The 15,708-nt window shown below is 43.1% G+C and overlaps 1 protein-coding gene across 1 annotated transcript; it reads left to right on the top strand.

Annotated features, from left to right (window-relative positions):
* Positions 1–217: 217 nt before the first annotated feature.
* On the top strand, positions 218–6,104 carry LOC307181160 (UDP-N-acetylglucosamine--peptide N-acetylglucosaminyltransferase 110 kDa subunit-like). The gene has a single exon (XM_079946600.1). It carries the CDS (start codon positions 1,386–1,388, stop codon positions 4,524–4,526), a length of 3,141 nt encoding a protein of 1,046 aa, XP_079802726.1. The 5' UTR covers positions 218–1,385; the 3' UTR covers positions 4,527–6,104.
* Positions 6,105–15,708: the final 9,604 nt, after the last annotated feature.

The following is a 15,708-nucleotide window of genomic DNA, read 5'->3' as shown; positions in this document are numbered from 1 at the left end:
TCTTTTTTTCTTCTTCAAACGCACATGCTTTGAGAGCTGTGAAGTGCAAGACATGGCTATATTGTAAGGTGGTTTTTGTCCTTATGCTTCTGTGTCTTGTGCTAGTTAAGTCAGTAGAGTAGTCAGTATGAGTACTGGAAGTTATTCCTGTAATGCGATAGTATATAGTCAATTACATATGGTGGTGTCTGAAAATCACATAATAGCCTCACTTAAAACATCTCCTTAGGGCTTCCCTGGTGGCGCAGTGGTTGAGAGTCCATGCCGATGCAGGGGACAGGGGTTCGTGCCCCGGTCTGGGAAGATCCCACATGCCGCGGAGCGGCTAGGCCCGTGAGCCATGGCCGCTGAGCCTGTGCGTCCAGAGCCTGTGCTCCACAACGGGAGAGGCCACAACAGTGAGAGGTCCGCGTACCACAGAACAAAAGAAAATCTCCTTAGCCAGATTTCAAAAAAGCCTGTGGCCATTCCAATATGATCCAACATAGCGGAATAGGATAGAAGGAAAATTGGCAAAGAAAGAGACGCTGGTCTTACCTGATGGAAGTGAAAATATCTCACTTTTGACAATTTTCAAAAACCTATAATTACATGAACTAATTTCTAGGGTTCTTCATAGGACCTAAAAAGGAACCCATAGAGTTGTGGAACAACAATAGAAGCTTCTGTGATGAGAAGCCCGGGCACCGCAACAAAGAGTAGCCCCCGCTCGCCGCAACTGGAGAAAGTCTGCACGCACTATTGAAGACCCAATGCAGCCAAAATAAAAATAAATAAATAAAAATAAATAAATTTATTTTTAAAAAAGTAATACTCAGGTTTGAGGCATGAGAAATATGATGAGGAGAAATTAACTAATCCTTTCAGAACTTTTAAAATATCAAACTCAGTCTCTAAGATTTTAGCATTATATACAACATCGGTTACTTATTAGTGGTTTGGGAAGGCCAATTTAAAATTTTCTGATCTTACTGTATTGAAATTCACGGCCCTAATGTTTTCCACATTGACTGTATGAATGATGAAGTAAAGTCAATCATGTATTTCCTTTCCAACTAGGCAGAAAACAAAATTTTGAAAAGTGTTTGGACTACTGACTTTTGATTTCTTCTAAGGCAAGTGTATAGGTAATTTTTATTCCCTGATTAGGAGAAAAATGGTGGAAGAGGGCAGGGTTAAGAATTAAGATGTCAAGAGCGTGAGAGGTAGATGGCCAACCAGAGTTCCTAAGGTTCGGTGCCTGTAACTGTCGCCGCCGCTTAAGCCTGCCAAAGCAGTGGTACGGCTGCTGCCCTCGTATTTGCTACCTCTAGAAACATTCTTGCCAGTAGTGGCGGCAGCGGGACTCAATTACCCCCTTTTATCACTCTCTGCAGAAGCTCCAGATGGCGTCTTCTGTGGGCAACGTGGCCGACAGCACAGAACCAACGAAACGTATGCTTTCCTTCCAAGGGTTAGCTGAGTTGGCACATCGAGAATATCAGGCAGGAAATTTTGAGGCAGCTGAGAAACACTGCATGCAGCTGTGGAGACAAGAGCCAGACAATACTGGAGTACTTTTATTACTTTCATCTCTACACTTCCAGTGTCGAAGGCTGGACAGATCTGCCCACTTTAGTACTCTGGCAATTAAACAGAACCCTCTTCTGGCAGAAGCCTATTCGAATTTGGGGAATGTGTACAAGGAAAGAGGGCAGTTGCAGGAAGCAATTGAGCATTACCGGCATGCATTGCATCTCAAACCAGATTTCATCGATGGTTATATTAACCTGGCAGCCGCTTTGGTAGCAGCAGGCGACATGGAAGGGGCAGTACAAGCTTACGTCTCTGCTCTTCAGTGCAATCCTGATTTGTACTGTGTTCGCAGTGACCTGGGGAACCTGCTCAAAGCCCTGGGTCGCTTGGAAGGAGCCAAGGCATGTTATTTGAAAGCAATGGAGACGCAACCGAACTTTGCAGTAGCTTGGAGTAATCTTGGCTGTGTTTTCAATGCACAAGGGGAGATTTGGCTTGCAGTTCATCGCTTTGAAAAGGCTGTCACCCTTGACCCCAGTTTTCTGGATGCTTATATCAATTTAGGAAATGTCTTGCAAGACGCACGGATTTTTGACAGAGCTGTGGCAGCTTACCTTTGTGCCCTAAGCTTGAGCCCAAATCATGCAGTGGTACATGCCAACCTGGCTTGTGTATACTATGAGCAAGGCCTGATAGATCTGGCAATAGACACCTACAGGCGAGCTATTGAATTGCAACCACATTTCCCTGATGCTTACTGCAACCTAGCCAACGCTCTGGAAGGGAAGGGCAGTGTTGCCGAAGCAGAAGATTGTTATAATACAGCTCTGCGGCTGTGTCCCACCCATGCAGACTCTCTGAATAACCTAGCCAATATCAAAGGAGACCAGGGGAACATTGAAGAGGCAGTTCGCTTGTATCGTAAAGCATTAGAAGTCTTCCCAGAGTTTGCTGTTGCCCATTCAAATTTAGCAAGTGTATTGCAGCAGCAGGGAAAACTGCAGGAAGCTCTGATGCATTATAAGGAGGCTGTTCGAATCAGTCCTACCTTTGCTGATGCCTACTGTAACATGGGAAACACTCTAAAGGAGATGCAGGATGTTCAGGGAGCCTTGCAGTGTTATACTCGTGCCATTCAGATTAACCCTGCACTTGCGGATGCCCACAGCAATCTGGCTTCCATTCACAAGTATTCAGGGAATATTCCAGAAGCAATTGCTTCTTATCGCACTGCTCTGAAGCTTGAACCTGATTTTCCTGACGCTTATTGTGATTTGGCTCATTGCCTGCAGATTGTCTGTGATTGGACAGACTATGATGAGCGAATGAAGAAGTTGGTCAGCATTGTGGCTGACCAGCTGGAGAAGAATAGGTTGCCTTCTGTGCAGCCTCATCATAGTATGCTCTATCCTCTTTCTCATGGCTTCAGGAAGGCTATTGCTGAGAGCCATGGGAACCTCTGTTTGGATGAGATCAGTGTCCTTCATAAACCACCGTACGAACATCCAAAAGACTTGAAGCTCAGTGATGGTCGACTGCGTGTAGGATACGTGAGTTCTGACTTTGGGAATCATCCTACTTCTCATCTTATGCAGTCTATTCCAGGCATGCACAATCCTGATAAATTTGAGGTATTCTGTTATGCCCTGAGCCCAGATGATGGCACAAACTTCCGAGCGAAGGTGATGGCAGAAGCCCATCATTTCATTGATCTTTCTCAGATTCCATGCAATGGGAAAGCAGCTGATCGCATCCATCAAGATGGTATACACATCCTTGTAAATATGAATGGTTATACCAGGGGTGCTCGAAATGAACTCTTTGCTCTCAGGCCAGCTCCTATTCAGGCAATGTGGCTGGGCTACCCTGGGACCAGTGGCGTGTTTTTCATGGATTATATCATCACAGATCAGGAAACTTCACCTGCTGAAGTTGCTGAGCAGTATTCTGAGAAACTGGCTTATATGCCCCATACTTTCTTTATTGGTGATCATGCTAATATGTTCCCTCACCTGAAGAAGAAGGCAGTCATCGATTTTCAGTCCAATGGGCACATTTATGACAATCGGATTATGCTGAATGGCATCGACCTCAAAGCATTTCTTGATAGTCTCCCCAATGTGCAGATTGTCAAGATGAAATGTCCTGATGGAGGAGACAATGCAGACAGCAGTAATACGGCTCTTAATATGCCTGTCATTCCTATGAATACTATTGCAGAGGCAGTTATTGAAATGATTAACAGAGGACAAATTCAGATAACAATTAATGGATTCAGTCTTAGCAATGGACTGGCAACTACCCAGATCAACATTAAGGCTGCCACTGGAGAGGAGGTTCCCCGTACCATTATTGTAACCACACGTTCTCAGTACGGGTTACCGGAAGATGCCATTGTGTACTGTAACTTCAATCAGTTATATAAAATTGACCCATCTACTTTGCAGATGTGGACAAATATTCTGAAGCGTGTTCCCAATAGTGTACTGTGGCTGTTGCATTTTCCAGCAGTAGGAGAACCTAATATTCAACAGTATGCACAAAATATGGGCCTTCCCCAGAACCGTATCATTTTTTCACCTGTTGCTCCTAAAGAGGAACATGTTCGGAGAGGCCAGCTGGCTGATGTCTGCTTGGACACTCCACTCTGTAATGGACACACCACAGGGATGGATGTCCTTTGGTCAGGGACACCCATGGTGACTATGCCAGGAGAGACTCTTGCTTCCCGAGTTGCAGCTTCCCAGCTCACTTGTTTAGGCTGTCTTGTGCTTATTGCTCAAAATAGACAAGAATATGAAGACATAGCTGTGAAACTGGGAACTGATCTAGAATACCTGAAGAAACTTCGTGGCAAAGTCTGGAAGCAGAGAACATCTAGCCCTCTGTTCAACACCAAACAATACACAATGGACCTAGAGCGGCTCTATCTACAGATGTGGGAGCATTACGCAGCTGGCAACAAACCTGATCACATGATTAAGCCTGTTGAAGTCACTGAGTCGGCCTAAATAATGACTGTGTGCACAGGAGAATTACCCTGTACCTGAGCCTCAACCTTCTGGGGGAAAGGGAACTACTTTTTCCTTATCTGTACAATACCATGCTGCAGATGGGTGACAGACAATGATAAGAAATAGCACAGCCAGACTTGCTTCCTGCATGATCATGATCACGATAGGGAGAGACACAAGAGATGGGAAACTGCTGTTCCACAAGGAGTCTCCATAGAATTTTGCAGCAGCCAGGTGTCTGGAAGGTCTGGAAGGTAAGTGTGGAAGGTCTGATCTCCCTTGGTCTTCCATGGGATGGATGGTTAGTGTGGAAGGGAGATAGAGATTGCCCAGCCATTTTGTGATTATCATGGATTGATTGAGTCTTCTGAATTAATATTTTTCTTTATATTTTGGGTATTGGAGCTTTTAAAAATGTTTGGTTTCAGGTATTTTTATTCATGTGAAGTGTATATGATTCTCTTGAGATAAGGTTTTAAGCTATAATATTCCTTGTTTTAGTTTCTGAACTCTACAGATAAATGGGGACTTTGCTGGTGTAGTCTTTTTATAGGTTTTATAAACCACTTGAGCCTATATCAGTCATTTTAGTGTCTGACATAATGTTTGGAACTATCAGTGCTTTGTTGGTTTATAGATGATGGCTTAAATTCTTTTCCTGGTCCGTTTCCTTCTTCCCCTCCCTCCACTTTAAAAATTCTCCTGTAACTTGGCTAACAAAAAACCAAGTCTGATTCAAAACCTCCCAGAGCGTTTCTCTTAAACGCATCATCTGGTGCCAAATGAAGATCCTTAGGAGTGATTATTAATTCTGAAGGGCACAGTTGTGGTACTGTCACTGATGATAATAATAATGGATTTTTGGCCTAGAGTGTTGACCTATTTCACCAGTGTTTTACCGTTGACTGCCCCTCTATGCTGCTTCCAAAAGTCATAGTGTGTGATAAGATTTTTACTTTCATTTCTAAAGTTTTTTTTTTTTTTAGTGAGTCCTGTTCTTCCTTTTTCTTTCAGCAGAAATGAAATCCCAGATAAGTATAAGTATTCAAATATTTGATCAGTAAGTCACAGTTATCTCCAGTACATTAAATAACTTTCATCAAAGAAACATGTTATAGGTAAAAAGCTCTGAAGGACCAGCTATGTATATGATAATTATGTTTCAGATCTTCTAGGGTATTATATATAATAACTTGTCTTCTGGACGTGGTCTTGAAGTCTTTATGGATTCAGCCTCGGTAGTAGCGAACTGCACTGCTACTTGGTTTGGAGTACAAATTAGACTTTAGCCCTCCTGGAGGTTGAGTTTTTGGTATTGAAAACCATAGGAATGAAATTATTGTATTTCAGCAAAGGATCGAGGGCTTGAGGCTTAAAAAAGGCAACATATGTGTGGGAAGCAGTCAGCCTTGAAAGCAGGTAAGGACATGCCAGGCATGCGGCCGCTGCTCGAAGGGAATGTCCCTACTTGTTCCCCTCCTTATTCCATTCCATGGGAGATAAATCACCAGGGCCCAGAGATCAGAAAGAATGTAAAATTTGACAAGCAAAGCTGTCTCCCCTCTGCACGTGCAGGTTATTTTTGATGCGTCTGGGTTTATGGGTTTTCTCCCAGGGAAGTTAACCTTGAGCCGAGACAGTCTGTAGATAATGTAAACCACCATCTGGCAAGCTTCCTTTCTCTAGTCTATTTAATCTGCAACTGTAGCATAATGACTTTGGAATTACTGTTGCTGTATTACCAAAATCTTAAACTAGGATATTTTTGACAAATGCGGTCCTTAGTTAATTTTTAGAGCTACAAACTGTCAGATGGCTCTGAAATAACAATTGTATGGCTATTCTTCACGGTGATCACAATATGGTAATGACCTTGAGGTATCACTAAAAAGCAGGAAGGTGTGAGTCTTCCTTTGGTTCCGGAGTGAAATGCGAGTTGGAGTTGGAAAAGAGGCCCACAACCAAGTGTTAGAGAAGGAAATGTGAGGTCATTAGTTAAAAACCAGGTTGAAGTTAAGGTGAAGAGGCATGAGGAAATGGTCAACTGTTACAGTATTACAAAGATCATCAAGAAGCATATCCATGAATGTGGTTTGTATTGCAATCTGCTGAAAAAGAGACAAATATCCTGGCCTGGCCTTCATGGAGATTATATTTTATTGATTCTGATAATAGATTATTGTTGAAAAGGGCCTCCTATAAATTATAACCATGCAAAGGCAGCAAGATAATTTTTTTTCCTTTATGTATGTGTTTCTCATTCCTACTCACTTCTCTCTTAGGGGAAGAGAAAATCACAAAAAACAAAATTGTCAAGTCTCAGCTATTCCTTTTCAAAATAATTTTTTTCCAAATTCCAGTGGAGGCAATAGGTTAACTGTTAAGATTTGTAAGGCTCAAATAGCTAGATTTTTACAAAGTGTAGCCAAATTTTCTTCCATACATAATAGCTTTGGAAAGAATATGTGATGATGCAAAGTTGGAAAAAGGTGGTTTTTCTTCTGTGAATGGCTTCACTGTGTTGGGAGAAGAGGCACAGAAGAAATCAAAGTAATTAAACATGGGGTGAGTTTTCCTGATAGGGGACTCTAGTGCTTTAAAATAGACTAGATAATCCTAGGGATAATCTGAGGGTAGAACAGACCAATGCCTCATTTCCAGTCTGGTACCCTGGAAGAAAACAGTGTATTTCCTTTGAGGTCTTGAGAGGTTTCTCTTCTGCTTTGTTTTATTTTTGGTTCATTTTGTAATCAACCTTATTAAGGTATCATTTACATACAATAAAATGCAAACATTTTTAGTCAACTGTTCAGTGACTTTTAAATAATGTATACATTTGTATAACTAGCACCCCCATAAAGATAGATAACAATCCTAAAACCCTAGAAAGTTTCCTCCTAGGCTTTTGCAAAAGTATCCCCATCTCCCACCCCAAGGCCACCACGGATCTGCTTTTTATCTTTAGAGATGACTTTTGCCCAGTTTAGAATTTCATGTAAGTTGAATAATACAGTCGGTGCCCTTCTGATCTGGCTTCACTTGCTCAGCATATGGTTTTTGAGATTCATTCATGTTGGGATGTTTTAAACCAGGACTTTAGCCTGGGTGGCTGATGTTGTCTGAAGGCACCTATAGGTACATCTGAGTCTCTGGCATTGTCACTGTCTGTTCTTGGCTCAGTATTTTCAACTTTATAAGAAGCACAAGGTTGAAGTAAGGAAGATCATTGTCAGTATAATGGAGGTGAAGTGGGTTCTGTTATATAATATTCTCAGCAAAAATTGACCTGCTTGGAATCACTGTGTTGATAATCGACAAGGATTCTCTTCCTCCAAAAGCCTTGATACTATAAAACTTCTAAAGGACGCTGTCCTAGGACCCTTCTTTTAGTTTTCATATTTTGGGAAACATTTCTGGAAAATTCAACTGCTCGCAACCTGAAAGAAGCAATTATTCACCTGAAGGCTAACTCTGCTAAAGTTGAGTTGTCCGACCTTTACATGCTGATAGAAGCCAAATAGCCTTGCAAAACAATGCTCTCTTATTGGATATAAGCATATAGATTGTTTTAAGGTGGACGTGTGTATGCAGTAAAGTGAAATAACAAAGAATCTTTGCGTTTCCCTTGCTGTTTTTTTTTTATTTTTTCATTTAAGTTTCTATAGCGTATGCTAATAGCTCAGGGAAACCTCAGGTTAGTTTTAGGTCCACTCTTTATGTAAATGTTGAAGTACTCCATACCCACCTTTTTTCTACCTTCCTTCTTTTCTTCCTTCTTTCCTTTCTAACTTCTTATAATCCATTATACTTAATCCTGCATTTGCTGAGGTGGCAATTAGTGTAGGAAAATACTGTGAAATTTTGCTGTTCAGAATGCATGTTGACCAAATTCTATATTGAGAAAGGTCTGAATTTACCCAGAGTAACCCTTTCTCAGCGTCTTTGAATAAAGGCCATAGAAAGTGGGCTATATATAGTATCCTGACAGGTATGTAGAATTCATAGCAATTGCCCTCAAAGAGCTTACCTAGCGTAGATGCATATGAATGCATTTAATAATTGCTTTATTGGCAGCAGTGCCAACATACACAGTCTATTTTGTTTTATATCATTCTCATTACCTGCTCTTTACCACTGTATACATTGCTAATGGCGTGGTTTCTATGGCTTGTGAATTTCACCGCCAAATAATACGTAATTTATTGCACACTTCAGTGTAGAAGATGGAGACTTCATAAATTTTCATGTGCTCGTTGCCCCTTTGGAATGTATTACACTGAGATCAGTCAAAGTAATAAATTTATTTCAAATGTGCGTGATAGGTAGACATCAATTAGGACTGATGGGCAATATTTCTTCCAGCAACATAACAGTTTTTAAAGACTAAGCCATTGAACGTGGAGTCACTGAACAGGGGACTCAGTTCACTGGGATCCTTCTTAGAAAAATAAAGGACAACTTGAATTGGATTTGTGTGGTTTATTCAAGTAGTAACTAATCATCTACATCTTGGTGAACTTAATTTGTCACAGTCGTTTGGTATTTTATTAACTCTCTTCCCTCGACTCTCACGAGAATCGATCATGAGTATCTTAAAACATACTAAGTCGTCTTCCATCCCTCTAAATCTAACTACAAGAGCACACTTTCCTTATCCAATGCAACTTACTATCTTTTAGAGTGGCTGGGGTTTTAATTCTCTACAAAATTAAAACCAGCAAAGAGAAACATTTTCAAGGAGCCGCCACATTGTAGAGCTTTAGAAAGAAGACTTTAGAATTAAGGGCAACTATATCATTTTATAGCTAAAGCACCCGAGGCCTAAAATAGGCAGGTAACCATCGAGGTCAGGGAAAGGGGTGGAAGATCAGATTTCAAGCTGAGAAAGAGTCTACGGGGACTCAATATGAGCAGGTCAAAAACTGAAATGAGACCACGAATGTTCTGGGAAGGCTGGCATCTGGCCTCCAGTGTGGGATTCAGATGGGGAGTGGTTCCTGGGGGAACTGAGCTTCTGCAGTAGGCAGAGAAGTCCACCTCATCTCCGGAAAGTGCCACTGACATCAGGAAGTTGAGGGGAAAGAGCAATGAGTTCCAGTCCACTTGAGAAAGCAGGCCAGTCTGATTAACTCTGAATTTAGGCTTATTTCAGATACTTCTTGAGAAAGAACTTGGACAAGAGCAAGTCCCACGCAGCCTCTTTTAAATCCATGCCCAGTATTTTCTGGTGGAGCTGCTTAAACCCTCCAAGTGACTCCAGTATTTTAATTTCACTCTGTATTTAATTCCGACAGTTCTATGATTGATTCTTTAATGGGCAAATAAGTAGGGTCACAAAAGAGTGCGAATGTATTTTACAGGATGAGGATGGGTGGAGTGGAGCAGTCTGGAACAGGACACCAATAAAAAGGGATTTTGGTAAAGAAGAACGTCATTAGAAATAGAGAGGAATTCGCAAGGAAATTAGTGCCTGACACCACGCCCTTCTCTCTGCATGTTTAGAAGCTAGTTTCTAATTTTATTTTCATAGGAGATGTCCCTGTGATGAACTGTCTTTAATTCCATACTATTTATCACATGGACATATTGTGAAGTTTGTGTGAGAGAAAGCAAGTATTAGAATTTGTCTTGCAAGCAGCTATAAGCACTGCCTGGAACAATCTAGGATAGAAGGAAAAGGAAAGGAAGGTGGAAACAAAGGAGAAAGACAGCTAATGATGCTGGAGTCTCTCGCTGGGATTTGTGGTATCTCTTTTTGAAACTAAGTACAGAAAGTCAGAACTTGACTGATTGTTTCTTGATCACGGTTTGTTTTCATTTTTGCTTTTTTCTTGCTCTCTCATCAGTTATTCCAGCCAGTGGCATGTCATTTTCAGTTTCAGTAAGCATGCTTGTCTTGTTTCCATTTGCATTATTCATGCAAACGTTGATTGAACTGATGACCCCGAGTTATCACGACAACATTAGATACACCAGTTGATACATTTCTTAATTTTAGAAAAAAATTACCTAGTGAAGGTTAAAATAACTCCTCTTCAATTTGTCATTTAAAAAAACTTCTCCTAACATACAATACCTCATTGCCTAACAATGCCAGATAAATGAAGAATTCCTATGTATTCATGAATGCAGGCTAGTCTGTATATTTTTTGGCAGGTATGACCGTTACCAAGGGTAATGGCCTTGTTTGCTGGCCATGTCCTGTCTCCTTGAAAGTTGTACTTTCTGTTGTCTTTCAGTTGGTCCATGGGATATCAGAGGTGAATTTATAAAACTATACTTCCCTTTACACTTACTTTGTTTTGTTTTGTTTTGTTTTGTTTTACTTGAAGTGTAGTTGATTGACAATGTTGTGTTTCAGGTGTACAGCCAAGAGATTCAGATATATATATTTCTTTTTCAGATCCGTTTCCTTTATAGGTTATTACAAGGTATTGAATATAGTTGCCTGTGCTATACAGCAGGACCTCGTAGTTATCTACTTTATACATAGTATACACTTACTTTGTGTGATCCACGCTGGTCAGACCACATAATTATTTTCACTTCTGATATAATTTTTTCAGGTCCAACCTCAAATCTTTGATGAGAAGATATTTTAAAATAAGTTTAGCATGTGTGTGCTCTAAATCCAACAGTAGTTATTAGAGATATGATTTTGCACTAGGTAGTCCTCTCTTTTTTGTTCTTGGCCAACCCATTGAAAATTCGTTTTTATTTTCTGCTTAGTTTGCTAGATGTTTATGACTATAATAAAAGTCTTAAATTTTGTCTCATATCTTAAAGCACAATCTGAATTAGCAATGGATATTGTGCTATACATAGGGGCTGTGATATAAATATAGTTTCTAACTTCAAAAACATATAGCCTAGAAGGGAACACAGACACATATGCAGCAATTATGGCAACTGCATTTGTTTACTAAGTGAAATAGCACTGAGATGGATAAAGTGCTAGCAAGCCTTGAACACGCAAATCAGCTTCAAAAATAGATGCGCAGTTCTTTAAAAATCTTTTTAACATTTTTCCAGGTACATGTAGAATATAACTTAGCATAAAAACGGTATGGGTTTGAGGATATGGGGAGGGAGAAGGTTAAGCTGTGACAAAGTGAGAGAGTGGCATGGACACATATACACTACCAAACATGAAATAGCTAGCTAGTGGGAAGAAGCCGCTTAGTACAGGGAGATCAGCTTGGTGCTTTGTGACCACCTGGATGGGTGGGATAGGGAGGGTGGGAGGGAGACAAAAGAGGGAGGGGTTATGGGGATGTATGTATATGTATAGCTGATTCACTTTGTTATATAGCAGAAACTAACACACCATTGTAAAGCAATTATACTCCAATAAGGACGTTAAAAATAAATAAATAAGGAAAAGAAGACTGACTCATCCAATTAAAAAAAAAAAAGAAATTCTCTTGTCCTGGATTCAAGAGAAGGGATGAAGTAAAAGGATGAGGAAGAACAAGAAGAGGAAATGTGAGCGTGGAGAGGGTAGGAGGAAGAGCAGAAGGCAAATAAGTGTATGTGCTTCCCTTGCCATCCCTGACTTTTTTTTTTTTTTTTTTTTTTTTGCGCTTCAGGAAAACCCAAAAGCCAGAGAAGAGCAAGGAGGTGGTCACCACTGCATGTGAACAAAAAGGTGGAGAGAAGAGAATGGTGGTAATCTGCGCAGGCAACTGGAGGATGACCTGAGTGCATCTCGCCAGGGAACGGTCCCTGTTCCACAGAACCCCTGAAGATGCCAGGCTCTTATGTTTAGATGGGGGGCCGAAGGCGTCTGTGGGGTCACCACATACATCACTCCTGGAGGTGTTGTTCACTCTTTGTAAAGAGTGTCCCTGGTGAGATTCAACATCTCCCTCTGCAGGACCCAGCCTTGCCCTCCCAACCCGCCGAGGTCAGCAGGCAACATCCCCAGTTAATCACCAAGTGTGGTGAGATATCTGGAGTGGCCCTGGTACCCCCCAGTTCAGGCGTCCTGGGGAAAGGGTGAGGAGGACAGAGGCACCGGGGCTTCTTCTCACGCAAGCAGACAGCTCACCTGGCCCAGCGCTGCTGCATCCCTGTGGGCACGCGGTAGCCCTGGCATCCGGTAGGGGACACTGCAGGATCCACACCTGGCTGGGATTTGCCCACCCCCTGGGGACCCCTCAGCCTCTGTGGAGCCCCACTGAAGGGCCTGGGTCACCTCATGGCACCATTTCTCAACCTGAGGTTCTATAGATTTTCCATAGATGTGTTAAAATTGAATACAACACACACACACAAAATGAAGGCAATTCAAAGCAATGCTAATTTAGGATGAGTTAAAGGGCCAGGATTCCAAGTTAATTATGACCTTAAAATTAGATAACAAATACATCTGGTTTTATTACACGCTGAAAAGCAGTGTCTTCTACAAACTTTTCATGTTGGGATACAGCAAAGCTATAGAATTTATGATTCTATGACCACAGCATCAGGATATTTTTAAATTAAAAAGCACAGGCAAGTTTGGCTGGGGTGTTAAAGAAAGAAAAATGATTCTTAGGGGAAAAGGGAACATTGCGGTTCTCTGCCCACTTCCACTGTGCTGATCTCATGATGGGCCGTGTTGCGTGTGGGCTGGAGGGACAGGGTCACTACTCTCACCTGTGTCATCAGACCTCCCACTCCTCACAGCGCCCAGGTGGGAGGGACCCACACTTTTCACCCTGTAGCCCCAGAGCCTCCCCTTTCATCTGCATCACTTTCACTGTTCAGGGGACCAGTCACTTGAACACCGCCCGGCCAAATGCCCAGGTTAAATCGCCCCTGTAGGACAGGTCTCTCTGCTACCAGAACACACTTGGCAAAGAGCAGCAAACAGACCCCAGTGCCCTGGGGATGTGAGCCCTGGGGGATGTCAGGGCCCAAAGTGACTTGCAGGGTCTGAGTAGCCCCCTGGGTCCCACACACCGACCCCAGGAAGCCCACCTCCCCACTGACTCCAGTCCCTGCCTTTGTGTGGCAGGTTCTGGTCTGACACCTGTGAGGACTGTGACCTGGAGGCCTCAGCCTGAGACTCAGAGGGGATGGAGCCTGCGCAGCGTCTGGCAGCTTAAATGAGACACGAGTCCAAGGAAGGAGGGCCGCCTCTCTGCTCCCCCTCCGCTCCTGAGTCAGCTAGTGAGTGCCGGTTACTTCCTGTCGGAGCTGTACAGATTTAGCATAAATTTTAGATATAGGTCTTACTTTTAACAGTGAAAGGCTGTTACATCAAGCAAAATTGATCTTTTTTTTTTTAAACATTTTTATGTAAGATAACACACAAGTATAGAAAAGCACCCTCCGCAAAGGGAGGGCTCAGTGAATTACAATGGGCGCTCCACTCTGGGGAGCAGTAGTTTTTCCCTCTGTAAAAGCCCAGATGCTTCTGAGAAGCTCCTCAGCTTCCTTACTCTGGCCCGACCTCCACAGCGGAAATCCCAAAGGGACTGGATTCTCCCAGCCCTCCAGCACCCTCCACTACTTTCTGATTGTGCTGCCACACTCATTTTGAGTTATTTGTGTGTAAATCACTGCACTTGGAATATACGTGGAGTAACTGATTTCATTCTTATAACCGAATAAGTCAGCACTTATTCTTCTCCCCTTCTACAGGAGGCAGCCAGGGTGCTGGGGACATCCTGTATATTGAACTGTGTGTTGGTAGCAGATGTGTTTATATTTACAAGAAACCATAAAGCTCTACGCTTAAGATCTGTGCCCTGTACAATACACCAAGGAAACTTCAATTAGAAAGAGATGCCAAAAAAATTTCCCCACAAAACAAACTTCAGGGCCAGGTGGCTTCCTCTGATTTCTACCAAACATTTAAGACAGAAACGATGCCCGTCTCCTACACACTCTTCCAGAGAACAGATACAGAGGGAACACACCCACACTGCTTTCATCGGACCAGGAGAATACTGATGTCGTACCCGCAGCAGATATTACAGGACAGGAGAAATTACAGGCTAAACACTTCTGAATGTCGATGTCAAAATCCAAAAGCAAATATTAGCAGTCTAAATCTAGAGGTTTTCAGAAAGGAAGGAAACTAGGGTTTCGTGGCGGTATTTCCAGTGGTTGATGTGGACAGGATCACTGGGTGTTTGGGTGCTGCCTGGGAACGTGGAGAGAAGGGACAATGCCATCGGGTTAGTGGAATGAACGTTTGGTGACAGAGATTAGGAGGGCCTGGGTCATCTTCAGAGACAGTCCTGGGATGGGGTCTCTAGGCTGTGGCTATGGAGGGGTCCCTCTAGAAGGGCATGGGCCTCTCTCCTGTGCCACTGCAGGGTCTAGGGATGGATGAGGAGTTTGTAGGGGCTGGTTTTTGATGAGGAAGGATGAGCAGGGAAGGTGCGCCCTCAGAGCCAGTGCAGCCACGGCCCCTCCCCAGCCAGGCCGTAGCCCAGGCTACTCAGACAGTTGCTCACATCAATAGGCGACAGTGGGTCACGCCAGCTTTACCCACTAAACCACCAAGCACAGCCCAGCAGGCCACTGTCCTCATTAATCAGCACTACCTGTGCATCCAGGGCTGGTTGTTGAAGACCAAGCTAATTTGTTGGAGACGTGCCATGTGGGCAACTGGCTTGGAGAGACCAGAGCTCTGAGCCACGTGGAGACAAGCCGACCACTGGTCAGACCACCAGGAGGCTCACCCAGTGTGTGAAGACGCTGAGGGAGGAGGGACGTAGATGGGACCCCCTGATCCTTCAAGGGACCTTCTTTCAGGGATATTTAAGAGCTGTGGGGTCAGGGATCAACATGTAAGGGGGGCAGCAGGTCAGGCATGGGCCCTCCTGTTGGCTCAGACCCCTCCTGTCCTTGGAGCAACCATGGGGCAGGCAGGAGGATTGGGGTCATGGAGGGAGGGGAGCCCTGGGCTCAGGGGTCCAGAGCACCATCTAGAGGATTCAGGGGTTGAGGGATTTCTCTCCCAGGGAACCAACTACATTCCTGTCCCACATCCATCTGTCATCAGCTTTGCGACTCCGGGAAAGTCACTTAAAATCTCAACATTTTCGTGCCATGTACCATAAAATATGGTTCACAGCACCTGCCATGAGTTCCCCACGGGGCTGATGTGGGGATCACAGGAGATGATGACAGATATTCTTCACAAGCTCTAAAGCATCACACCCATAACCTTCCCCACTCC

The sequence above is a fragment of the Stenella coeruleoalba genome (genome assembly GCF_951394435.1).
Source record: "Stenella coeruleoalba genome assembly, contig: scaffold_404, whole genome shotgun sequence".
Classification (NCBI taxonomy): Eukaryota; Metazoa; Chordata; class Mammalia; order Artiodactyla; family Delphinidae; genus Stenella; species Stenella coeruleoalba.
Note: the sequence above shows the minus strand (reverse complement) of the source record. Positions and strands in the feature narration are given on the sequence as shown.

What these genes read in the sequence shown, in the direction of transcription:
- LOC307181160 (XM_079946600.1), top strand. Translation starts at nt 1,386, where the DNA reads ATGGCGTCTTCTGTGGGCAACGTGGCCGACAGCACAGAACCAACGAAA.